This window comes from Triticum aestivum, chromosome 7B (assembly GCF_018294505.1).
Source record: "Triticum aestivum cultivar Chinese Spring chromosome 7B, IWGSC CS RefSeq v2.1, whole genome shotgun sequence".
NCBI classification, from domain to species: domain Eukaryota; kingdom Viridiplantae; phylum Streptophyta; class Magnoliopsida; order Poales; family Poaceae; genus Triticum; species Triticum aestivum.
In genome coordinates, this window is record NC_057813.1 from 698,845,552 (window position 1) to 698,873,034 (window position 27,483).

Sequence of the window (27,483 nt, forward strand, 5' to 3'; positions counted from 1 at the left end):
CGCGCTACTGCTACTTAGCACCAGCATGCTTTTTTAACACGCGCTACTGCTAAAGTTTTGTGTATAAGGCTTTCCCTAGTCGTGTATGGCCCAATAAGGCCAATATACTTCCCGGGGGGTTCCGGTAACCTCCCGGTACTCCGGTATATGCCCGAACTCACCCGGAACCATTCCGATGTCCAAACATAGGCTTCCAGTATATCAATCTTTATGTCTCGGCCATTTCGAGACTCCTCGTCATGTCCGTGAACACATCCGGGACACTGAAGTACCTTCGGTACATCAAAACACATAAACTCATAATACCAATCGTCATCGAACGTTAAGCGTGCGGACCCTACGGGTTCAAGAATTACGTAGACATGACCGAGACACGTCTCCGGTCAATAACCAATAGCGGAACCTCGATGCTCATATTGGTTCCTACATATTCTACGAAGATCTTTATCGGTCAAACCGCATAACAACATACGTTGTTTCCTTTGTCATCGGTATGTTACTTGCCCGAGATTCGATCGTCGGTATCTCAATACCTAGTTCAATATCGTTACCAGCAAGTCTCTTTACTCGTTCCGTAATACTTCATCCCGCAACTAACTCATTAGTCACAATTCTTGCAAGGCTTATAGTGATGAGTATTACCGAGAGGGCCCAGAGATACCTCTCCAAAACACGGAGTGACAAATCCTAATCTCGATCTATGCCAACCCAACAAACACCTTCGGAGACACCTGTAGAGCACATTTATAATCACCCTTTTATGTTGTGACGTTTGGTAGCACACAAAGTGTTCCTCCGGTATTCGGGAGTTGCATAATCTCATAGTCTGAGGAACTTGTATAAGTCATGAAGAAAGCAGTAGCAATGAAACTAACCCGATCATAATGCTAAGCTAACGGATGGGTCATGTCCATCACATCATTCTCCTAATGATGTGATCCCATTCATCAAATGACAACACATGTCTATGGTTAGGAAACTTAACCATCTTTAATTAACGAGCTAGTCAAGTAGAGGCATACTAGGGACTATATGTTTTGTCTATGTATTCACACATGTACTAAGTTTTCCGTTAATACAATTCTAGCATGAATAATAAACATTTATCATGAATTAAGGAAATAAATAATAACTTTATTATTGCCTCTAGAGCATATTTCCTTCAAGCGTATGACATGCTTGAACGGTCTTATCTTCAGGCCATCATGGTAAGCTTGGTTTTGCTCTCGTATGGATTGATTATTATGGGCATGGTCAGTTTAGTGTCTTTTTTAGTTCTTTCCAATGGAGAAAAAACTAGAACAATGCAAACCTACAAGAGGAATTCAGCAAGCCGATCCTATTTCCCCTTACCATTTTTATTGCATCAGAGGATCTCTTGTGCCTCCTGAAATCCAGCTCTCGGTCATTGGTGCTTAGGGGGACCAAGGTGGCGTCAACAACCCCGACTGTAAACCACCTCTTATTTGCTGATGACAGCATGTTGCTTTTCAAATCAAGTGTTCAAGGTGCTAATGATGTATCAAACCTGCTCAATACTTATTGTGGAGCTTCGGGTCAAAGGGTGAATCATGAAAAATCCTCCATCTTTTTTAGTACAAGGTGTCCCCAATCACTAAGGGAAACTGTGGAAAAATCTCTTAATGTGCAGAATGAAACTCCAAGGGACTGGTACTTGGGGATGCCAACTGATGTAGGTCAGTCCAAGAATGGCAATTTCAGATACTTGAGAGACAGTATGTGGGAGAAAATACAAGGATGGGTGGAGAAGTTGCTATCAGCGGCAGGAAGGAGGTACTTATAGAATCACTTGCCCAGGCTATACCGGTCTACTCTATGTCTTGCTTTTGTCTGCCGCGAGGATTGTGCGGGAATATTTTATCTATTATCAGGCAGTTTTGGCGGGACAATAAACAAGGCAAATGGAAACCATGTTGGGTTGCATAGGACGAGATGACACATCAAAGAATTTGGGAGACGTTGGGCTCCGGAACCTAGAGGTTTTTAACATGTCTTTGTTGTGTAACCAAGCATTGAGAACTGTTGCTTGAACTGTCTTCTCTGAGTTCCAGGATACTAAAGGTGAAGTATTTCCCTACTTCACAATTTTTGAATGTGGAATTTGGGTCACAACCATCTCAAATTGGGAGAGCAATTCTGGATTGCTGAGAAATTTTAAGACAATGCATTGTTAGGAGGATCGGTGACTGGACTACTACAGATATTTGGGCTCGATGGTCTGATGCGCCCTATTACATCAAGGGTCGTGGACCTGCCACAGTTTGTATCCCAGCTAATTGATATGACAAGTGCCACTTGGAAGCATGACCTGGTGAGAGAAGTCTTTGTACCGTTCGATGTTGATGCCATATTGGAAATACCTCTATGTTCAAGACAATTAGATGATTTCTAGTCGTGGTCTGAGGATGAGAAGGGTCGGTTTTCAGTACACTCGGCATACCGGCTCATGATGAAAATGAAGGAATGTCGGGAGGGGTGGCCCAACGAGGCCCCTGGGGCGTCCAACAGGGAAGAAGAAAAGACCAACTAAGCTATGATCTGGAGGCTGCGGGTGCCAGCGATGCTCAAGGTTTTCACCTAGCGATTGGCTCAGCAATCTTTGCCCACAAGTGACTTACTAAACCACCGAAAAATGGCTCACACGCCGGCGTGCGCACTGTGCGGAGCGGAGATGATTGGAGGCATAGCCTACTTAACTACAATATGGCGATGTGCATTTGGGACTCTCTCGATTGAATCAATGGCGGAGCATATGTGCCAGAACCACGAGCCGAAAGCAAAACACTAGCTCTTTGCCCTGAGCGATGCTCTTACACATACCGAATTCACAAGGATGGTTGTCACACTATAGGCAATCTGGTGGTCCAGGAGAAAAGCGATCCATGAAGACATATTTCAAAGCCCTTCATCTACTTATGGTTTTGTTAACTTATTTTTGTCAGACATCTAGATTCTGTAGAAAATAGAACCGTCGAGAGTGAGCGCCCCGGTTGTCAGACATAACAGTTGGCAGGCACCCCTGGAGAATTATGTGAAAATCAACGTCGATGCAACAATTTCAAACCATGGGGGTTTTGGATCTCTGGGTGCTGTGTGCCTTGACCATGAGGGCAATTCTATGGGAGCATCGGGTATGATCTTCGCACATATCGATGACCCACCAATACTTGAAGCATTGGCGACTAGGGAAGCTCTTGCCCTAGCCTCGGATCTTTGTGTGCATAGGTTGGTGGTGGCCTCAGATTGCAAAGCCATAATTGAAGTGACAAAAAGTGGAAGTTCAGTAAGCTATGGAGTTGTGATACATTAAATCACAGAGTGGTCATCGTTATTTCTTTCTTCTGTTTTTAAATACGAGTTTAGGACCTCGAATATGGAGGCACATAATCTTGCAAAGCATGTATTAGCGTTGGGGGTTAGCCGCCATGTTTGGTTAACTAGGCCAACCCGGAACCCTTGATTTCATCCCTGTGTACGTTTATGATGATGAGTTTAATGACGCGATGATGACAAATTTAGTTGGCAAGCATGGAAACTTCGTGCTTCAGTTTATTTTTCGACAGAAATTGCCGTGTATGTCAACTAACTTGTCATCTCTGCGTCACTAGAATTGTCATAGAGAGCGTTTGATTTGCCATGTGCTTGTACCTGACGTTAGATACTTATCATTTCCGATTTAATGTGGCTTTGTGAGTTTCAAAAAATAATAATAAGGGACAATTCATGACGCAGATGAATGAACTCTGAAGCTTTTGTCACCTTTTGTTCTCTTTTCTTGAGCTCCTCCGGTCCCCCACTCCGATCGATTCTCCTCAAATTATCCAAAACTACAAGGTACTCATGTGATTTGTCCGATCTCGATCCATTCCACGACCGGGTCGTGACAGGCCAACACACGCTGACACGCACGAGAGGACGCATGGCTCGCTCCACCGCACCTCACCCACCGAGGATTGTATCGTTTTGGCAAGTCAATTTCGCCAAAACGTCTGTGCGTCACACCGGCAGCGAGTCCACCGCACTGTACCATGCATCACCAGCTAGCACACATGGCGCGTCCGTCTTTTTCTTTAGAAGAATCCCATGGCGCGTCCGCCCCCTTTTTTTAGAAATCGCACGGCGCATCCGCCTGCATGCTGCCGGATTACATTACGCACGCACGCACGCCACGCCATGCAGTAATCAATCGGCTCATAAACCCCCTCCTACTCCTCCTCCTCCTGAACCCCACCGTCCCATCTGCTCCTTTCACACAGATCCGCAGGCCGATTTTCTCCTCCGGAGGCCGCCCGGCGAGGATGCAAGCCACCACGGCGGCGGCGGCGGCGGCGCAGCTGCTAACAGGCAATCACGTCTCTCCGATCAGTATATTGATTCTTCCGTGTCCCCGAGAGATCTCGTTCGGGTCCTTTTGTTAGATTTGTTTTCCGAACTGAGGGTTGGATAGATTTGATTTGATTTGGTTCGGATTGAGGGTTTTTATCTTGACTCGGCATCCGCCGCTCCGTCTTGTGTATGTGGTGCAGATACGAGGAGAGGGCCCAGATGTAGGGCTCGGCCGGGAACGACGACGAAATTATCCTGGCCAGGTATACGTCCCTTCTGTATCTTGATTGATTGATGATTTCCCTGCTGTTGTTTTATCTTGTTTAGGTACAAATCAACGATTCCAGACAGGAAATGGAGAACTGGGGAATGAGGGGGACGAATCGAAGCTCTGAACCGCGGATATGGATTCAGAGATTGCATAATTGAGAAAATTGTGTGCTGTTATGTTTTCTTCTTCAGAGGGATATGTGTTGCTATAGAAGAGAGGACGGGCTTTAAAATGGGTGCTATGAACACAATATTTCTCTCTAAATATAGAGGAACTGGAATATGCAATGTCTTCAATTAGTATTCTTTTTACAACAGACTAACAGCATAAAAGAGATTTTCTGTTGATACAAGTGTTGGAATATTCATATTTCTTACTGAAATGGAACTTATCAAGTCTGTTTTTTTTTCCTCCCCAATTCATTAACTGTTGTGTCGTCCATTTTGCAAATTTCAGGTCGATTTGCAGTGGAAGCTTTTGCAGGCCAGTGCCAAAGGCAAGTAAATCATCTTTGGTGTGACGCTGACCTCTCGTTGATTGGCATGCACGTTGCTAATCTCTGTTGGTTTGCTTCTTAACAGCAGTGCTGCTACTGTCACGCATAGATTCAGTGCCATTTCTCAAGCTACTAGCCCTTGAAGAAACACAAGGAGGCAGTGCAGCGATGATCAGTCAGCCCTCCAAGCTGGATGCAGCGAGGTTAATCGCGATCAACATGGTTACGACGTGAATCGGTTTGAGGAAATCAGCCAAGAAGTTTCGAAGAAATTGCGTGCTTTTTACCAGTTCTGCAGACCACACACAATCTTTGGCACAGTGAGCTCTGGCATCTTTGGTTCGAGTTTACACATGTAGTTTTGATGCACACTGCCCGATGCGCTATTTCTTATGTGGATGGTATTGTTAGATCATAGGCATAACTTCAGTGTCTCTCCTGCCAATGAAGAGCCTAGATGATTTTACTGCAACGGTACTAAAAGGATATCTCGAGGTATTATAGATTTGTATCTCTTATGAGTAATATGCTTTGGCAATTGGCAATATACGTAGTCATTTTCATAAGAATTTCTTACACCGTCCAGCCTCAATAAATTTCTGAATTTTCTCTTTGTGCGCAGGCTTTGACTGCTGCTTTATGTATGAACATTTATGTGGTAGGGCTGAATCAGCTATATGACATTCAGATTGACAAGGTAGTATTTTTTTCCCTTGTGATTTGAAAAAGAAAATGTACCTTCTTAATTATTCATACTGTAGAATCATTTAGACTAAATTATAATCTGTTTTGGAGATCAACAAGCCAGGTCTTCCATTGGCAACTGGGGAATTTTCAGTAGCAACTGGAGTATGTTTAGTAGTCACATTCCTGATCATGGTATATTAGGTTCAATAAAATGTTGCTCTAGTGTGAAAAAAATGGCTTCATGTCTAAATACTTACGTTTTGTTGTTTCCAGAGCTTTAGCATCGGAATACGTTCCGGATCCGTGCCACTGATGTGTGCTTTAGTTGTCAGCTTCCTTCTTGGAAGTGCATACTCCATTGAGGTAAGTAGCACTTACCATGATGAGAATTGCAAACTAAGTATCATAAATCCCTCAAATGTCAAGTGATGATCATTTTCATCTCATACTTGATCCTTTTCAGGCTCCGTTGCTCCGGTGGAAACGGCATGCGCTCCTCGCTGCATCCTGTATCCTATTTGTGAGGGCTATATTGGTCCAGTTGGCTTTCTTTGCACATATGCAGGTACTCAGCAAAGTACATATCTTCAGTAGCACTGGAAATTCATACTTATTTGGCTTCTTTGTTAGTGTTTGATGATTCATTTGGCAGCAACATGTTCTGAAAAGGCCCTTGGCAGCAACAAAATCACTGGTGTTTGCAACATTGTTCATGTGTTGCTTCTCTGCCGTCATAGCTCTATTCAAGGTAATTAATGCAATGACCTACTAGTTTTGGTATCTTCAAACAATATTTTTTATTTATGTCCTGAGCTTTCAGGATATTCCTGATGTTGATGGAGACCGAGATTTTGGCATCCAATCCTTGAGTGTGAGATTGGGGCCACAAAGAGTAAGAATAGACCCACATATCACAAAAAGTGTTTCTAGTAAAACATATGCCATTGTAAACTGGTATCGCTTTTGAACTTAATTCTTCCTACTGTAGGTGTATCAGCTCTGCATAAGCATACTGTTAACAGCCTATGGGGCTGCCACTGTAGTAGGAGCTTCATCCACACACCTACTTCAAAAGATCATCACTGTGAGCTATCCGTTTTAAAGAAAAAATCCAAAATTTGGAAGAGACACAAACAATTTATAAGCTAAGAAATCTTCCATTGTTGCAAATGCTTTGATCATCCAGGTGTCTGGCCATGGCCTGCTTGCTGTGACACTTTGGCAGAGAGCGCGGCACCTTGAGGTTGAAAACCAAGCGCGTGTCACATCATTTTACATGTTCATTTGGAAGGTAACTAATTAAGTTGCTCGCATATATTGTGCATTCTCTAAGCCATTAAACTTTGGCTATATATGCCTAATGATTATTTGCACTTATTGTGTCACTTTCATGCAGCTATTCTATGCAGAGTATTTCCTTATACCGTTTGTGCAGTAAAATTTGTACAAGGGCCAGCAGATGTGAACTATATATACATGTAAAACAAATTATATTACTGATGATACCCTATCCAATGCTTGGATTTTCCTTGTACTGTGTTATCTGTAATTCCATGATCTAGAGAAAGAGGCAAATGTTGGATGTGTAATTCAGATGTAGTAGCTTTGTTCAGTTTGTCCGCCACATTAGCGAAATTTCAGTTTGTTAGTTCAGTGGACAATATATTTTCCATTTAAAGTGCAAGTTAAGCTAGAACTGAAGACTCAGTAATATTCATGAGGCTATGAAAAGTATTTTTGTGCCGTACTTTCACTGTTCTCAGCTAGATATACGTGTTCAATATATATCTTAGTGGTGGGCCAGAAAAATAATCGGGATATATATGTATTTTTGTACTTAATTTACCCATTTTCCCTATGCTCTTTTACTTTGACATGGATGAAATACCCCCATTTTACGTTGTCCATTCGATGAGATGCCCCATTTACATGACCGACTGCTAATTAAACCAATCTAATCTTAATCTAATGGCATAAATGTTGTTTATGGTGAAAACAGCATAAAGTAAAAGTTGGATGCTCATCGTTATTGGCGTATATGGCAATTGAAATGGGTCGATATATACTTGAGAGAATGGAACATGATATTTTTTTTAATCGGGTTCGATCGCAACTCACGACCGAGAGGGATGTAGTCCCATTAAGAGTGTGGCACAAGGACAATTGCATGGTGTTGTATAGTCGATGTTCTTGATTATGCAACACTAACTTCCTTCGGACTTTCGAAAAATTATCTCAGCAAAATTGTCAGGAGAGGCCCCTCTAGAAGTTTAGGCAACACCTTGAGGGATGAGAGCTTGTATTCCTTTGAGGATGTCTTACAGGTAAATGGCCTTGTACAAATGACCATCATACCCATGCCTTTTGTGGGAGGGAAAAGTTAAGGGAATTTTGCCTATTCTATATAAGTCCAAAATGCCCCCTGAACGAAAGGAAAATCAAGCCTATCGTAGTCTTCTTTGGTCCATACACTTGGCCCATGGAGAGAGTGTTGCTTTGGTACATGAGGGATCAACACGAATTGGCTTTCCAGGCTTCATCTTCCCTTGGGCTTCTTCTCCATAGATTGTCATTGAATTCTTTTTTATGCCTTCAATTTCCTTCATAGCAATGAATCGAAAACTCCAGAATGAGAGTTGATTTTTCTTTTCTTTTTTTGCGTGTGGAAGGGATATTTTATTTCATCAGTCGGGACCTAGGTCCTTCTTACAAAGTTCGGAGACCTCATCAGGTCCCAATCCCAACCACACAACTGTTCGACCTTCAGTTCTACCAAACTGAGCTAAATAATGGCCAACTCGGTTTTGCTCTCTCCACAGGTAAGCTAACTTAACCATAGTTTCAGATAGCCGGCTATAACCCCGCTATACCTGTTTGAGCATGTTGCCGCTAAATGATTTCATGTACAATTTGCCGCCCTAGCCTCGCTATAGCCCAACTATAGCTGTTTTTAAGGGTTGCTGTTATATGCGATAGCCCGCTATTTAAAACATTGAACTTAACATCTTGCCCTTCCCTCGCCAATTTGTTTATCTAATGAATTAACATAGCATGTCTAGACCTATCTCTATCAGGTGCATTGATCATGTTGATAGCTGTGAGACAGTCTATTTCAATCTCAATAGGCAGCTGAGTCCATTGTAGTGCGAGGTTGAGCCCCTCCATGCATGCATGCAGCTAGCTCGGCCTCCAATGGCTCAAGACACGTCCACAACTGTCACGGAGAATAATTCCGGTGCCGGCCGTCCCAGAGTCCGCGCAGAAGGAGCCATCCACACTGAGCTTAGTCCAACCTTCCACTGGCGGCATCCATCACTAGTAGAAAAGGGGCCAATGGTCCAAGCCGGTCCAGCCCATTAGTCCCGGTTCAATCCAGAACCGGGACCAATGGGGGCATTGGACCCGGTTCGTGAGCCCCAGGGGCCGGCCGGGCCACATGGGCCATTGGTCCCGATTCGTCTCGACGTATTGGTCCCGGTTGGTGCGACGAACCGGGATCAATGGCCCTCGCTCCTGGCCCACCACCATTGGTCCCGGTTGATGGCCTGAACCGGGACCAAAGGACGACCATTAGTCCCGGTCCATTCCACCAACCGGGACTAAAGGGTTGGTTCTCGTTGCGGTCAAAGTTTAGTCCCACCTCGCCAACCGGAGGGGAATCAGACCGGTTTATAAGCCCCTCCCTCTCTGCCTTATTGAGCTCCTCTGAAAATGAAAATAGATGCCCTTATATAGGGAATTTAGGCTAAATTCATACGAATTTCTCTTGAAATTTGTTATGAATTTAATTTGAATTTCCTCTATAAGCGCATCTATGCTCATTTCTGAGTAGCTTTTTATATAGTTTTTTTTCTTTTCTGCTATATTTATTTTTTTCTTTTTATTTCTGAGTTGTAATAAGTCATTAAAAATAAGCATTTATGCTCATTTTTTAGTAAAATTAGTCATAACTATTTTTTCTTCTATTTATTTCTGAGTTGTAATAAGTCATTAAAAATAAGCATCTATGCTCCTTTTTTAGTACAGTTAATCACAACTATTTTTTGCTTCAATTCATTTCTGAGTATCTTTTTATATAGTTTTTTTTTCTTTTTTGCTATATTTATTTTTTTTCTTTTTATTTCTGAGTTGTAATAAGTCATTAAAAATAAGCATCTATGCTCATATTTTAGTAAAGTTAATCACAACTATTTTTTCTTCTTTTTATTTCTGAGTTGTAATAAGTCATTAAAAATAAGCATCTATGCTTCTTTTTTAGTACAGTTAAGCACAACTATTTTTTGCTTCAATTCATTTCTAAGTATCTTTTTATATATTTTTTTTTCTTTTTTGCTATATTTATTTTTTTCTTTTTATTTCTGAGTTGTAATAAGTCATTAAAAATAAGCATCTATGCTCCTTTTTTAGTACAGTTAATCACAACTATTTTTTGCTTCAATTCATTTCTGAGTAGTTCTCTATATAGTTTTTTTCTTTTCAGCTATATTTATTTTTTTCTTTTTATTTCTCAGTTGTGATAAGTCATTAAAAATAAAAAAGAGGCGCAATGCTTGTTAATTTGCTTCAAGCCTTTCGGAATAGTGTCAACTGCACTGCACATAGCTCTGTGCAGTCTACCGTATTCCTCAAGGCTTGAAGCTAACCAACGTGCAGGAGCATTGGGCCTCTTCGTCATCGTCTCTGCACTCAGGGCTTATAAACAGCTACGAGTGCCTCTCGCTTGGCGAGGTGGGACTAAAAAAACAGCTGCAGGAAAAATCAAAATAAAATATAAAAAATAAAAAAAGTGCCACCTACAGCTTGAATACGACTAGAAACCCAACAATGGGCCAGGATTCAGGCCTGCAATAGGCCCAATAGGCTCACAGGCACATATAGTGCGTTTAGGCCCGTAAGCCTGCATTTGAGAGGAGCTCGAGAGGGCAGCGAGACTGGGGCTTATAAACCACTCTCGAGCTCCCTCAGGTAGCAAGGTGGGACTAAACTTTCGTGCCGCGACGCGGGCAGCACATGGCCTTTAGTCCCGGTTGGTGGCACCAACCGGGACCAATGCCCCCCTTTAGTCCCGGTTGGTGCCACCAACCGGGACCAAAGGCCTTCGTTTCCCGCCCTTTGGGCTGCTGAAAAGAGGCCTTTGGTCCCGGTTGGTGGCACTAGCCGGGACTAAAGGGGGGCATTAGTCCCGGTTGGAGTCACGAACCGGGACCAATGCCCTTCGTATATATACAGCACTTAGCAGTTTTCGCCAAAATTCATCTGTTTCTTCTCGCCCCGACGCCTTCTGCTCCTCGTCGCCGTCGCCGCGCGTCTCTGCCGCCACCTCGCCATCGCCGCCCCGCCCCGCCACGCCCCGACACCGTCGCCACCCCCGCGCCGTCGCCGCCCGCGCCCCCCGCCCAGCCCGCCCGCGCCGCCCCGATCGACGTCGCCGCCCCGGCCCGCGTCGCCCCGCTCCGCACCTCGCCGTCGTCGACCGTACGTGAGCACCTCGCCGTCGCCTTCGCCTGTCGTAATTTAGATTTAATTAGATTTTTTTGGTTAGATTTAATTAGATTTTTTTTTGTTAGGTTAGATGTGTAGTTCATAGATTTTTTTGTTAGATTAGATTTTTTTGTTAGATTAGATGTGTAGTAATTAATTTGTTTATATTATGTTAGATTTTTTTGTTAGATTAGATTTGTAGTAATTAATTTTGTTCATAGAATTTTAATGATTTTTTTGTTCATAGTATTTAGAAAAAGGAAAAAAATAATAAGTAGTTTATATATAGTTGAACTAGCTAGTTGATTTAATAAACTAATTTATTTTACTATATATAGAAGTAGTTTGTTTTTAGTAAGTACTACTTATTTATTTATAGTAAGTGCTTAGTAGTTGAACTAGATAGTTGATTTAATTAATAAAACTACTTTTATTTAACTATATATAGAAGTAGTTGCCGCATCGACGTCGGCGATGCCTATCCCGCATCCTCGTCATCGTCGACTCGGCGGTGGAGGCCTGCTTGATTAGGGCCATGTTCGGGACTGGGCTCCGCCGGGCTGGTATTGGGAGGTGCTACCTTCCGGGGACGTAGGTTGGTGAGGAGGCAGCCCGTTATTGACCCGATCCTTGTTTGGTGGCGGTCGCGTGGGCCAGTGACGGTGGTGAGGCATCCGGACACCGTGGAGGTGGTACGTCACCGTGTCAGCGAGGAGGACGAGCATGTCCGTCGCTACATGGTTGCGTTGGAGGGCAGTTTCGACAATACCTGGCAGGTTCTTCAGGGATCTCACTGGAGCTATGATCCTGTGATGGTTCCTTATCTTTGGGTGTCCACCGCCCGCGTCGATACCCGTCGCGCGCTATGGTTCTAGTTGTATTAGTGATAATATTCAACGATGTACGGGCACCAAGAGATGATGTACTTTTGCTTATAATTATTGAATGCATGCTAATTTGAATACTATACTTTATTTTATGATTTGGTTTTGCTTATTGAATGCTCATATTGGATAAGTTCTCCTTCATTCCCGTGTGCTAGACAATTTGATATAATAATGCATTCAGGAATGAAAGGAGGAGCTACGTACATCGATCATCGATAGTCAACCCGTGATTAGTAATAATGATCTAGTTTAATATTTGAATTATGAACGTAGGCCGGAAATGTCGTACTCATCGGACGACAAAAACCGTCCAGGGGAGTGCGACTGGTGCCACGACGACCGAGGTATCTACGACAGGTTCATTGTGTTGGACGAAGATCGTCGCTTCAGCATTAAGCTCGAGGAGACCTTCGATGTTCATACGGTACGCAACCGATGATAATAGTTTTTTTTCGTAATTACTCATGACTTCAACTATTTTAATCATGACAATATTTTTCATCTTTTCCAATTCGACTAGCTTATCCCATGCTTTGCAAGACGCTATGTCTTGGAGAGGATGGGTTTTGAAGACCATGAAAGTTTCGAAACCAAAAAAATTATCCTAAGTACCCATCATGGTGTGGATTTTCAAGTAAAGTTGTACAATGCTCAGAGTGTAACCCATTTTGGTTGCAAAAATTGGGAAGCACTTTGCAAGATGTATGGTTTTGATGAGGGTATGCTTGTTACCATGGATCTTGGTGATCCTACAATCGAGCAAGAGAGACCTACGATTTTCGTCCTTGTGGATACACCTCCAATTCTTCCCCCATGTGAGCTTAACATAGTTATTAAGTAATTTATATTGTTTATTTCAAAATAGTTGACAACTTATTCTCCATTGACAGCTTATTTTCATTCTTCAAAGAATGTGCGGAAGATGGTAGACAGAACCTACTACACCGAAGGCTCTGAACTAACTTATCAGGAGAAAAATCATTTGGTCGCATTTTGTACTGATCTTGAGAATTACAATGTCTACAATCGAACTCCTCAACATTATGGTCAATACGTGCCACTAGTGCAAGTTTTAAACTACGGTAACTACCATGGAGATACCCTGGTAAGATTTTTTACTATTACAACATCCGTGCATCTTTTTGCACACTTCTAAAACTAGTACATCATATCATTGCTAACTACAAAGTTATTACTATGTTTTTCAACAGATAATCCTGAATGATTGTATGCCTCATCGGATGTATACACACGGTAGCCTTCATGTTTTGAACATACAACCAGGTCGTCCTACGAATCTCAACTGTCCATACCGGGTTTCTAAAAGAAGAGGAGACATAACAATCAAAGAATGGAAAAAATGTATGGACAGTCGTAAAGAGCTTCTTGGAAGCAACATTCAGCGAAGGGCAAAAACTGGAGACAGGATGATCGCCATTCTTCATAATGGAGAGTCAGGGTCTATATTGTTTTATACTATTTTACCTTAAGGGTGTTTGGGTCCTACCTGGTACTAATGATCATGTGTTAAGAACAATTATGTAGGGTTGGGTTCGATGACTATGAGGATGATGATCGTATGACTTATTATTAATAACGAGTAGAAGTTGTATGATGATGCATGATTAGTATAGGACGAGTACTTGTTATTATATATGCTGACATATGCGAGCATGCATGAGTTATTATATCAGCGGGTAAAATGAACATATATAGCAGCAGCGTTGGTAAACCAAGGACGAAGATATAAGAGATGACACTTCTCTTTATTAGCTAGCTAATATAACAACCTAAAAATAACCCCCAAAACCCCTAAAGCAGCCACTTTCCAAAAAAAACATGGACTTTTGGTCCCGGTTGGTTCCACACCAACCGGGACCAAAGGCCCCCTGACTGGGCTGGGCGCACAGAGCCACGTGGAGGCACATTAATCCCGGTTCTTGTTTGAACCGGGACTAATGGGTGAAGGTATTAGTAACGACCCATTAATCCCGGTTCATAAACCGGGACTAAAGGCCCTCACGAACCGGGACTATTAGATGTTTTTCTACTAGTGCATCTTGGTGGCTGGCTAGCAACAGGAGCAGTCAGATGCATGCAGTATTGCAGTATAGGCTTGCATGGCATGATCACATCGACTACTTGCTTCCCTTTCACTGGGTCTGCATTAGGGTAGTTCTGGATGCCCACCAAGGACAAGGAGTCAACATAGCTCATTAAAAACCTTTTGGACGCCTCGACAGGAGGCGGCCGCTTGTTGTGCGTCATTTCGTTTCGAATGTGCCAACACCTCCACAGAGTCATCATGAGCTCCATCCTCTACATGTCAGGGAGATGACAGAGAGTTTGGGCGAGCTATCCAGGGCCCGCCCGACAGAAGGTCACTGCATCATGTAATCCGCCATCGCTTGCCACAGCGCCACTGCCCCCGGACACCTGCAAAAAAAGCGTGAAACATGTCCTCCGGCTCCGTCGCACAAAGAGGGAGTTGGTCAGACACTTCAAGACCTCGACGCTTTTTATTAACCCAAGTAGGGAGACAAAAACGCCAAGTAAAGGTGCGAACCTTGGGAGGAGCAGGGCGGCTCCAAATAAAAGCTCAGACGGCTCGTCACCCGTCCGGTGCCCTGCTCGCTGCGACTGATGAAGGTCAAAGATGATCCTCCAAAGCGAGTCGATAAGCACTTCGCACCGAGAAGCATCCGTTGCGTTCAGGACACCAAGCAAGGAGGTCCTCGCCCATCCGAGGAGAAGTACGAATCTTGACAATCTCGTCTGCATCGACCGGGAGAAAAGTATCTCGGATGAGGTCCGTTCTCCAAGTGGCATGGTTGTCCAGTAGCTCACATACCCGACGTAGACGACAACGGCCCGGTCGGCCTTGGTAACTAGCTGTCCCGCTAAATTACGATTGAGCTGCCGTTGCCCACGCGCCAAACCAGGCCGGTTTTCAAGAGCTGCAGGCCGGTTTTCGCAACTCCCTGCCATGTCACTGAAGCCCCTCCGGAAAAAACAGTATCTTCCAAGCTTCTGTTTGGATAGTATCCCACCTTCAAAATACGAGCACACAAGCTCCCGGGTGGGTTAGTAAGCGCCATGGTTGCTGGGCGAGCAAGGCCTGATTGAAAAGGCGCGAGTTGCAAAAACCAAGACCCCCTTGGGACTTCGGCTTAATAAGGCGACGCCATGCTCGCCAGTGCATCTTTCTCTTTCCCTTTTCTACTCACAAAAAGAAATTTCTGATCATTCTCATGAGGTCCTCACAGGTGGATGCGGGAGGTTTGAGTTTATTTTATCCCTTTCAGCCCCACAGGTCGAGCGAACAAAGGGACAAAAAGGTAGCAGGGTTGAAAGGGGTAAAATCAACTCATGAGGTCCTCACAGGTGAACTGCCATAATAATTCTAGTATGAGACTTACCCAAGATAAAGTAAATTCTTTTTTCGCAAGGGAAAATCAAGTATATTCATGTGAGTATGTGTTTCCTTCCCTAACAGTGGTCCATCCGCTTCCCTCGTGCAACGTGTGTTGCAACCTGCACAACCACCCCCAGTGTTGTCGTGAGCTGCAGGACGGCCTCATCGAGAGGTTTGGCACGGAGGACGCCATCCATGCTACCTTCCTTGTCACCTCCCGTCTCTCTTGCCGTAGAGCTGGTTGTGAAGATATTTGTTTGGGCACGAGCACAGCCTCATCTTGCTAGTTGCAGAAGGCGAGGAGTCAAACGATGTGCGGATAGCGGACATGCAGGAAGATGCCGAGCTCATGGAGGACCTAGCAGACTTGCCACTACTGTCAGACGTCACAGAGGAGCGTGCAGACACCATGAATCTCAAGCAAAGGTAGGCGAGAGTGATGCATCCCCAGCGACAACCACGAAGAGGGAGCATCTCGTTATGCTACTGCGGGGTGAGGCTGATATGACCAGGGTAATGCTTTAGTTTTTTTTTCATCTTTACCCTTCATTGGTTAACCTTGTGGGTCCCTTGGGTCGACATGGCAATGGTCCAAGCGACATGTCAATGATGGTCATGGGAGCTTAGGACCTAAGATGAACGACTTACATAGTTTTGGGACCCAAAACTGCATTTTTCAAGGTATAGGACTAAACTAACACACCTTCAATAGTTTCAGGACTTATGATGCATTTTACTCCTTTTGTAATAGATGTTTCTAAATTTTTTGGTAAAATGCCGTCTGGTCAGAGTCCAAACGATTTAGTACTGGGTATATTTTTCTTTAGAAAATCTAGTATTTATTTAAAATGTTTTCTGTAGATTTTGCACTTGTACAGTCTATTGGATCCAGCCAGAGGCTAATGGGCCACAAAAACAGCTACACAAAGATGAGCATGTGTGCCTTCGTTGCAATTGATTTTTCCAAAAAAAATTGGTGAAATGCCGTCTGGTCTAGAATTTAGTCAAGCAGAGTCCAAATGAACAAGCACTGGGTGTTTTCTCCACACACAAAAATGTAGTATTTGTTTACAAAAATGTTTTCTTTAGATTTTGCATTATAGCAGAGTCTATTTGAACTACAAATTTAGAGACGGCCGGCAGCAATGATGTTCAACAATTGATTTTTTATTCTACAATATCCAAGAATCCTACAATTATCTTCAAAAAGGGGGACTAGTTCACCGATGCTAACGTACATGATTATTCATCATCATCATCACCTGACTAATTTAATCTGCAGCTGAAAAAAAGAGTGGCACTATCTTCCTGACTGAGTTCCTGACTACGTTTTATAGCTAAGGGTACCAAACAGATGGTTGGAGTGTTGTTGTGCATGCTGATGGTGTCTACGGACGGACGGACCAGATCAGATCAGATCAGATCAGACGGTGTAGTTGTGGTTGATGTTGTCGATGTCGAGCCCCTTGAGCTTGACCACCGAGTCGACGTGGCCCTTGAGCGTGTGCAGCTCCCGCAGCCTGGCGATCTCGGCGCGCCGCCTGGCCTGCTCGGCGATCTCCGAAATGTCGCTCTTGTCTTCCAAGACGCCGGAGGAGGAGGCCTCGCCGCTGCCGGACGTGTGCAAGCCACTGAGCGACCTCTGCGCGACGGCCCACTCCGCCTTGCGCTTGTCGGTGCCGTAGTCCACCCCCTGCGCGAACGCCGTCTTGCCGTCGAACACGTTGCTCCACCCCCTGCCGGACAGGAAGTAGCGGATGGCGAACTTGAGCACGTCGAGCGGGAAGTAGGTGACGATGGTGAAGAGCCAGATGGCGCCCGCCCACCCCCACCCGATCCCCTTCATCTTGGCGAACGGCCAGTCGGCGTACACGGCGATGAGCGTCGCCACCATCTGCGCCGCCAGGAACGCGCCGAAGAGCAGCGCCCCCGGCCGCTCCCGGAACGACCACCCCCGCGACCGCGTCACGAAGATGAGCGCCTGGCTGATGATGCTCACCTGCAGGTACACCGCCGCCATCAGCTCCTCGGTGTTCCGGCCGATCGGGTGCACGTGGAGTTTATTCTGCAAACAAACAGTACAATGCAATGTCAGTTGTCAGGGAGGGGACGGTGGCCGCCGGCCGGCGTATGTGTATGTATGCACTTGGTATATATGGTAGAAAGATACTGTATGAGAGACGGACGGACCGTGAAGAAGTCGGTGGAGTGCACGGCCCAGAAGAAGATGACGGTGGCGATGGCCTGGTAGGTGCCGAGGACGACGCCGGTGGCGAAGATCTCCTTGAGGCGCCACGAGTCGGGGGTGGGCGACGGCACCACCCTGTCCTTGGAGATGGTCATGATGGTGCCGTCGTTGAGGATGGCGATGATGAGCACCATGAAGGGCGCGAAGTCGAACTTCCAGATGAGCGCCAGGAGGAGGAAGCCGAGGACGACCCGGATGGTTATGGACACGGCGTAGATGGTGTAGTTCTTCATCCGCTGGAAGATGGCGCGGCTCGTCAGCACGGCGCTGATGATCACGCTCAGCCCGGGCTCCGTCAGCACGATGTCCGACGCGCTCCGTGCCGCGTCCGTGGCGTCGGCCACGGCGATGCCGATGTCCGCCTTCTTCAGCGCCGGCGCGTCGTTCACGCCGTCGCCCGTCATGCCGCAGATGTGCTTCATCTCCTGCAGCCGCCGCACGATCTCGTACTTGTGCTCCGGGAACACGCCGGCGAAGCCGTCCGCCTTCTCGATCAGTTCGTCCACGGGGAGCCCGCAGCTGTCGCCGTCCTTGAGGAGGGAGCTTGACGGGTACATGTTGGTGCCCATGCCGAGCCGACGGCCCGTCTCCTTGCCGATGGCCAGCTGGTCGCCGGTGATCATCTTCACGTTCACGCCCAGCTGGAGCGCGCGACGGATGGTCTCTGCGCTGTCGTGCCGCGGTGGGTCAAACAGCGGCAGCACGGCCAGGAACTGCCACGGTGCGCCCTTGGCCTCCTTGCTCCGCTCTGGCACGCTCTGACGCGCCACCGCCAGCGACCGCAGCCCGCGGTCGGCGAACTTGCCGATGATGCCGTGCACCCGCCGCCGCACGTCCTCGCGCAGCCCGCACAGATCGATGATCTGCTCCGGAGCGCCCTTGCTGACCCGGTGCCACGTCCCGTCCGAGTCGACGTAGGTGATGGCGGTGCGCTTGTCCACCGGGTTGAATGGCATGAAGTGCACCTCCTGGATGCCGGCGCGGGCCTCCTTGGGGTCGGCGAGCATGCCGACAATGGAGGCGTCGATGGCGTCCTGGTTCTCAGTCCTGGACGCGCGGGCGGCATAGAGCACCACGCCGTCTTTGTCGACGTCCTTGACGAAAGACTCGATCAAGTTCTTATCGACGGTGAGCTTGTTGAGCGTGAGGGTGCCGGTCTTGTCGCTGCAGAGCACGTCCATGCCGGCCATCTCCTCGATGGCCGTCATCCGCTTGGTGATGGCGCCCTGCTGCGAGAGCTTGTGGGAGCCGATGGCCATGGTGACGGAGAGCACGGTGGGCATGGCGATGGGGATGCCGCCGATGAGGAGCACGAGGAGGTTGTCGATGCCGTCGCGGTACCGGCGGTGCTGGATCGGGTACATGACGACGATCTCCACCAGCATGCCGATGGCGATGGACACGATGCAGAAGTTGCCGATCGCAGTTAGAACCTGCCACAACATTCACCACGATTATTGCAGTCAGACGGAGAGCACGGTAAGCTTTAATTAGCACAGCCAAGAATGAGAAAGTGTTTTGAGTAAAAAAGGAAAGAGTTACCATTTGGAAGTGGCCGACGTTGTTGGTGCTGTCGACGAGATGCGCGGCCTTGCCAAAGAAGGTGTGGACGCCGGTGGCGATGACGACGGCCTCGATCTCGCCCTGCTTGCACGTGGAGCCGGAGTAGACGCTGTCGCCGGGGAGCTTGTTGACGGGGAGGGACTCGCCGGTGAGCGCCGACTGGTCGATCTTGAGCGGGTCGCCCTCCATCAGCCGCGCGTCCGCCGGGATGATGTCGCCCAGCTTGATGCTGATGATGTCGCCCGGCACCAGGATGGCCGCGTCCTGCTCCGCCCACTTGCCGTCCCGGAGCACCTTGGTCTGCGGCGCCAAGCTGGCCATGAGCGCGGCCGCCGCGTTGCCGGCGTTGTTCTCCTCGATGAAGCTGATGGTGGAGTTGATGATGAGCAGGGTGACGATGCCCACGAAGTCCTGCCAGTCGGGGGGCTTGCCGCCGCCGTTGGCGAGGACGATGGCCATGATGGCCGCCGCCTCCATGACCCACGACAGAGGGTTCCACATGAACCCTAGAAACTTGAGGAACTTGCTCTCCTGCAAATCCACACACACACACGCTCCATGAAAAATGGATCTAATTAACTGAAACCGCGTTCTTCTCTAGGGTTTTTCCTCACCGAGATGAGATCATCATATCATACCTTCTTCTCCTCGAGTTTGTTGGGGCCGAAGGCCTGGAGGCGGCTGGCGGCCTCATCGGAGGTGAGCCCGTGCGGCTTGCACTTGAGCACCTGGAACACCTCGGCCATCGGGATCGCCTCCTGCAGCACGAAGTCAACGTCGAGTTACATACATTTCAGGACGGCGGCGCCGCCACTAGTTACCGAACGTGCATGCAGCATATGCATGGCAGGGTGACGAGACGAGATCAGGGGAGGGGACTCACGAGATCGATGCTCTCGTTGCGGAGGTCTTCGAGGGAGGCGGCCATGGCGCCCGTCTCCGGCGGCGTGCGGGCGATGGATCCAGTTGTGGGGGATCTGAGAGGCGACCCTAACAGACTGGGATCTTTTTAAGGGCTGGAAAGGTGGCCGGGGGACGGCAGGATGGCAACAAATAAAACCCTCCAGATTTTGGTGAGATTTTGTTTTTTTCGTTCCCAAAAATATTTCCATTTCTGATATACGATGACGCGGTAGTATTTAGCTTAGTCGTGTATAAATCGCTTTGACGGAATATATAGATTCTACAGTCATGTCATCGAAATGGATGGCTTGGTTCCAGCTGTAACCTGTAAGATGTGCATGTCATAATTAAACGTAATTAATTTAATTACTTGAGAAAATGCAATATTATTCTAGCACACACATACTACTGTAGATTAGAGAAAAGTAAAATTTTAGACTAAAAAAAAGACTATCAACTAATCGAGAAGTATGTTTTTTTTTTTAGAAAGGAGTGTGGGCTTCATCCCTCGTGCGACCAGGTCGAGAAGGGGTTTTAGACTGCTCATGATCCGTGTGTCAATAACCATCTCTTCAAAACAAAACAAAAATCATCTCTTCATCTCATCTCTTGGTTCCTTTTTCTTCTACTGTCTCTGATGGGCATCTAGTTGAACGGTTGGCGCCCACCTATACTTCTGCCATCTCGTCCCTGCAGGCCAGCTGCTTATGCCGCCATGGATGTGTGTGTGTGATGGTGCTAGGCATGTAGTAGGGGAGTGGGGAGTTAATTAACTTTGGGAGATACGAAAAGGCCGGAGACATGACATGATTGGCCCATGATAGTGAAAAATTGCGTGTTCATCGATGACATGCACGGAAGTAATTGACAAAAAACTACCACAATTTGGGGTCGGCGTCCCACAGAACTACCATTTTGAAAATTTTGACTGAAAATTTCTTAATCTGTACCTAAAAACTACCAGTTTCAGTTGATGATCGTTTTAGACGATGTAAACAGAAAACTGACAGGACTGGCCCACCCATCAGGGCTGATGTGGCTGAAAAAGTCAATGCCAGGGGAGACTCGCTGTCGGTGTCAAAACCGGCGGATCTCGGGTAGGGGGTCCCGAACTGTGCGTCTAGGCGGATGGTAACAGGAGACAAGGGACACGATGTTTTTACCCAGGTTCGGGCCCTCTCGGTGGAGGTAAAACCCTACTCCTGCTTGATTAATATTGATGGTATGGGTATTACAAGAGTTGATCTACCACGAGATCAGAGAGGCTAAACCCTAGAAGCTAGCCTATGGTATGATTGGTGTTCGTCCTACGGACTAAAAACTCTCCGGTTTATATAGACACCGGAGAGGGCTAGGGTTACACAGAGTCGGTTACAATGGGAGGAGATCTTCATATCGTATCGCCAAGCTTGCCTTCCACGCCAAGGAAAGTCCTTATCCGGACACGGGACGGAGTCTTCAATCTTGTATCTTCATAGTCCGGGAGTCCGGCCAAAGGTCATAGTCCGGCCATCCGGACACCCCCTAATCCAGGACTCCCTCAGTAGCCCCTGAACCAGGCTTCAATGACGACGAGTCCGGCACGCAAATTGTCTTCGGCATTGCAAGGTGGGTTCCTCCTTCGAATACTTCATAGAAGATGTTTGAACACAAGGATAGTGTCCGGCTCTGCAAAAATTAGTTCCTCATGCCACCGTAGAGAGAATAATATTTACACAAATCTAATCTGCTGACGTATTCCGCGGCGTGACATCATGCCACGGCCAAGCCTTTATTCATTTTACCGTTCTACCTCAGCGCGTTTAGCGAGGCGGTTTCCTTGGCACGTCTTGTCGAAGCAGAGATCGTGTCCCCTTATTCCGGGATTCTCATCAATACGGGCGTGGGTAACCGCGCCTTTTGGTATGACTCTCTAATTGAAAGCGAGTCCCAAACGGTTACGGGGAGGGCTCTTGGTATTCAACTCCTTTATAAAGAGACCAAGGCTCGATTCCCTCTTCTTTCAATCCAATCGAATCCGCCCCTCACCTCGAGTTCCAACACTCAAGGTTTCTAGTTTTAGGCGCTTCGGACCTCCGACGATGTCCGGCTCCAATCTTCAAGGCCGGTGGGTGCCTTCCTCCGTTACGGAAGAAGACGTGCGAAAGCTGAGAGATGCCAGGTATCTAACCAGCGAAATCTCGCATAGGCTACCTGCTCAAGGGCAAGTCATTCCTTCTCCTCAGCCCGGTGAGAGCGTGGTTCCATTCCTTCGGGGTTAGGTTTCCCGATTGATCCCTGTCGGTGTCAAAACCGGCGGATCTCGGGTAGGGGGTCCCAAACTGTGCGTCTAGGCGGATGGTAACAGGAGACAAGGGACACGATGTTTTTACCAAGGTTCGGGCCCTCTCGGTGGAGGTAAAACCCTACTCCTGCTTGATTAATATTGATGGTATGGGTATTACAAGAGTTGATCTACCACGAGATCAGAGAGGCTAAACCCTAGAAGCTAGCCTATGGTATGATTGTTGTTCGTCCTACGGACTAAAACTCTCCGGTTTATATAGACACCGGAGAGGGCTAGGGTTACACAGAGTCGGTTACAATGGGAGGAGATCTTCATATCGTATCGCCAAGCTTGCCTTCCACGCCAAGGAAAGTCCCATCCGGACACGGGACGGAGTCTTCAATCTTGTATCTTCATAGTCCGGGAGTCCGGCCAAAGGTCATAGTCCGGCCATCCGGACACCCCCTAATCCAGGACTCCCTCAGTAGCCCCTGAACCAGGCTTCAATGACGACGAGTCCGGCGCGCAAGTTGTCTTCGGCATTGCAAGTCGGGTTCCTCCTCCAAATACTTCATAGAAGATGTTGAACACCAGGATAGTGTCCGGCTCTGCAAAATAAGTTCCACATGCCACCATAGAGAGAATAACATTTGCACCAATCTAATCTGCTGACGTATTCCGTAGCGTGACCTCACGCCACGGCCAGGCTTTTATTCATTTTACTATTCCACCTCAGCGCGTTTAGCGAGGCAGTTTCCTTGGCACGTCTTGTCAAAGCAGAGATCGTGTCCCCTTATTCCGGGATTCTCATCAATACGGGCGTGGGTAACCCAACCGCGCCATTAACCGCGGCGCTTGGGAGATAAGCGAGTTTTATTAGGCCGGTGGGGGCTCGTAGTTTTGGCCGCCCATATAAGGGGATAAGAATCCGCCCTTTCCATTTACGCCTTCTTCCTCCTTTGCTCATTCGTCCCTGCGCGCTCGAGCTCCAACGCCCAAGCCCGCACTTCCCACCTCAACCTACTCCAATCATGTCCGGAGCGGGAGGTAGATGGATGGCCTCCTCCGTCACGGAGGGGCAAATCAAAAAGTTGAGGAAGGCCGGATACTTGTCCGACGACATCGCGCACCGGCTTCCAGATGAGGGGCAACTCATCCCCACCCCCAGGCCCCATGAGAGGGTTGTTTTCCTTCCCCATTTCCTCCGCGGACTAGGTTTTCCTCTTCACCCGTTTGTCCGGGGGCTCATGTTCTACTACGGCCTGGACTTCCACGATCTGGCCCCGAACTTCATCCTCAACATCTTGGCGTTCATCGTCGTGTGCGAGGCCTTCCTCCGCATCCAGCCTCACTTTGGCCTATGGCTAAAGATCTTTAGCGTCAAGCCGAAGGTCGTGGCGGCGCAAGCGGAGTGTGGAGGCGCCATGGTGGGCAAGATACCCAACGTTACATGGCTTGAGGGCGCCTTCGTAGAGACCATCAAAGGTGGCAATCGGGGTGGTTCTACATTATCGAGTCGCGTGACCCTGAATGGGCAGCGACCCCGAATTCCAATCTGGCATTCCCACACGGCTCACGTCTTGGAAATAGACGGGCCCTGTCGTGGGGTTAAACTCGCAGAAGTGACCAGACTTCAAACCTGCATCAAAGATCTGATCAGCAGGAAGGTTAAACTTGTCACCGTAGTCCAGGTCATGCTCTTCCACCGGATTCTCCCATGTCAACGACGGGCTTTCAACTGTGGGAGTTCGACCGGCCCAGCACCAGACTCTGTCCCGGCTCTTTGACACAAAGCACGAGGATGCATGGAAGGTGCTATTCAAGAGCTCGAGGTCTCCCCCTCCCGTCACCGAGGATTGCGGATTCTGCGCCAAGCGCCAAGCCAGCGCGGTGAGCTAATTTTCCCATTACGGGGTATCTGTTTTCCATAGATTTGATTCTATGCGGGATCTAAACCCCATCCTTTAACAGGACTGGCAGAAGAAGGCCGGACAGATCAACTGTCCGGCTCCTTTGCCCGAAGACCCAGCGGACGCTCGTTTAACGAAGCTGCTGGTTCCGGCACCTCACGTGGTGCCGGAGAAGAAGGCCAAGAAGAAGGCCACGGGGACTCGAAAGAGCTCCCGGCGCCTGGTGGTGTCGGATTCATCGCCCGACAACCCCGACGCACCCTCCGCCTCGGAAGACGAGGAGGAGGAAGAAGAAGAAGCCTCTCCCCCTCCAACGGGGGAGGAAAGAAAAGGAAGGCCGCCCCAACTGGGGGGCCGGAGGGTCCAAGAAGGGGAAGACCCTTCTGCCGGACTATGCCTCCGATGCCGAAGACGGCGGGGAGGAATGGCCATCCAGGGTCAAGCCCCTGGCAAAATCGTAAGTGTCCGGTTACCCGAATGACTCATGGCGCTCCTCTATTATTCGGTAGTCTAACGCCGAATTTTAATTATGCAGTCCGCCCAGAGCTCAGCTCGGCGATTCGTCGAGCGGCTCCCTGAATTCGTCGGATGTGAATAGCGCTTCACTTCCGACGGCCTCCTCCCTCTCCCTGCGGATGACGCCGAGGTGGGTCCCAAGGGACCGAACCAGGAGGAGGTGGTCCTGGAGGCGCCCAAGGCGACCTCCCGGACTCCAGGCCCAAAGGGGGTAAAGCCCCGGAGGGGTCTAAGTCCGGCCCCGGGCCGGACACTGCTCTGGAACCACCAGCGGTTCCAGAGTCCGACAGGCGGCGCCTTCATAAGAAGGGCAAGCCTACGCGCCGGCGACCTCCGTCCATCCGGAGGCGCCGGACAATTTGCTGGAGGCGCTTAACGGCGCCTCCATCGACGAGGAACACCGCACTGTTATGAGTGCGGTGATTCAAAAGGTTCAGTCCGCCAAGAGCGGGCTGACAGAAGCCTGTACAAGTCTGTTAACAGGCTTTGAGGTATGTGTTCAAAACATATAAAAATGTTACCGCATAGACAGTAGCCCCTGATGCTCGGTTCGGCGTTCGGAAAGAAAAGCCGAGCTGAGGATCTAAAAAGATATACGCAGGAGTCTAATAAAAATATGTCGATATGGGAATGCAGGCTGCGCTGCTGACCTCTGCCGCACTGACTGCGGAGGTCAATGCATTGAAGGGAAGCCTCGAGCGGTCCGAGAACGAGCTCGGCCGTGCCAAGAAGCAGCTCGAGGACAAGGAGGGTATGTATACCGCATGTAAATGTATATAGAAATACTTGGTTGCAAATAATGACAGGACCAACTTAAATGTTGCAGGGGCCACGGCCGAGGTGGCGACCCTGAAGGAGGCGGTCTCCAAGGCCGAAAACAGTGCGGCCCTGGAGCGCGCCGAGCGAGAGAAGCAGGAGGCGCGGGTGGCGGAGGTGCGGCAAGAGCTCCAGGCTCTCGTGGAAAAACACGAGAGTTTGGAGCGTGACTCGAAGACTCGAGAGTCCGAGCTCGCCTTGGCTCTTGAGAGTGCCAAAAACGCTAAGGCCGAAGCCCAGAAGGCCCTCCAGGAGATCGAGGCGATGAAGAAAATAGCGGCGGGTAAGGCATTCTTTATGCAAAGCAAGAATATAAAAGTTAATTATCTGCTACTTACCCGAATCCGGAGCTCTCCAGGAGCGTTCGCCGATCTGCCCCGTAGTGTGTCTGATGCCGCCGCATACTACCGAGCCGAAGAGGGGAGCTCGACGGAAAAAGTGTTCTGGTCTCAGTATGCTGAGGCCGAACATCCGGTGCCCCTGAGCGACCAGCTGAAGCAGCTGGTCGAGCTCCACAAGGTGGCCGAACAGGCCATGAAGGGCCTCATAGCTCGGCTGTGGCCTGGAGAAGCCATGCCTGGGAGCTACTTCGGTCTGGTGCGGCGGCTGGTGGACGCGTGTCCGTGGATTGAGGTCGTCAAGCGCTCCGTCTGCATCGAAGGTGCCCGTCGGGCCCTTGCCCGTGCTAAAGTGCACTGGGGCAAGCTGGACGCTGAGAAGCTTTTGACGGACGCGCCACCGCCGGGCAAGGAGTATCGCACGCCCGAGATGTATTATAAGGGTGTCCTGAAGGGTGCTCGCCGTATAGCGGACGAATGCTCCAAAGATGTAATTTTTGAGTAGGCTCGCATCTGTTATCCTGTACGCTGAAAACTTTGTTCATATGCGTTAAGCAACGCTTGTTAATTTAAAATATTACCTTCTGTGCGGCCGTTTATCAAATCTGAGAGATGCAAGTCGTCGGCTTCGACCCCCATGCCACGAGTGCTGGGGTGTTCGGGATAAACCTGAGCGCTCTTGTTCCCATTCTTGGGTCCATCTAGGGAGGCGCTCAGCACAACGAACCAGGCCGTCGGACTTATAATGCTTTATCACTCTCACTTAGCCATAGAATTCTATAATTTTAAATTTCGGCGAAGCCCCTAGTATTCGGAAGACCGAGTTCGGGGCGCTATCCACGCCTAGGCCGGATAAGTCCGGTTCCTCGCTCTAAGCGGCATAAGTCTTTAAGGACTCGAAAAACCTCGCGAACAGCGACCGGTCTCTCGCACTATCATGACAGTCATTTTTAGCTTTCTCTACTGAGGTGTTAACCCAGCTCAACTGGGGCACAATCACAGTAGTTCTCCCAGCGCTACCTTAGCCAACAATGCGGAACGTAAGGTACCAAAACATGGGAGCCGGGCAAACCCAACTATTGACCAAAGACATGATTCGGAGCCGATGCATATAGTGCTATAAGTTCGGGGTGCTGCACTCATGAGAGTGTTCCGTCTTCTCACACCATGTTATGGGGTGCTTAAGCCCCTGGTGTATTGGTCGTACCAAAGTGTACGGCTACATAATCTTATGACTGAACATATATATAAAAAAGGAATACAATAATAGATAGAAGCTATGTATTGTTTATTATTAAGGGGCTGCTATGAAAGCAGAACGATACAAATAGTGCGATAA

At 48.2% G+C, this 27,483-nt stretch overlaps 1 protein-coding gene and 1 pseudogene across 1 annotated transcript; one reads left to right on the forward strand and one right to left on the reverse strand.

Annotated features, from left to right (window-relative positions):
• The first annotated feature begins 4,141 nt into the window (after positions 1–4,141).
• On the forward strand, positions 4,142–7,400 carry LOC123159297 (homogentisate geranylgeranyltransferase-like; annotated as a pseudogene).
• Positions 7,401–16,730: 9,330 nt separating this feature from the next.
• Positions 16,731–20,418, reverse strand: LOC123161683 (plasma membrane ATPase). Its single transcript, XM_044579498.1, has 5 exons — positions 20,279–20,418; positions 20,034–20,153; positions 19,375–19,926; positions 17,775–19,265; positions 16,731–17,649 (listed from the first exon to the last, which is right to left on the reverse strand). Exons 1-5 carry the CDS (start codon positions 20,321–20,323, stop codon positions 17,008–17,010), a joined length of 2,850 nt encoding a protein of 949 aa, XP_044435433.1. The 5' UTR covers positions 20,324–20,418; the 3' UTR covers positions 16,731–17,007.
• Between the last annotated feature and the right edge of the window lie 7,065 nt (positions 20,419–27,483).

Excerpts from the sequence above, each read along its gene's own strand:
- LOC123161683 (XM_044579498.1), bottom strand. The coding sequence starts at position 20,323 with ATGGCCGCCTCCCTCGAAGACCTCCGCAACGAGAGCATCGATCTC. Across the intron at positions 19,927-20,033 it reads ACAAACTCGAGGAGAAGAAG|GAGAGCAAGTTCCTCAAGTT; the intron begins GTATGATATGAT and ends GTGGATTTGCAG. Across the intron at positions 19,266-19,374 it reads ACGTCGGCCACTTCCAAATG|GTTCTAACTGCGATCGGCAA; the intron begins GTAACTCTTTCC and ends ATGTTGTGGCAG.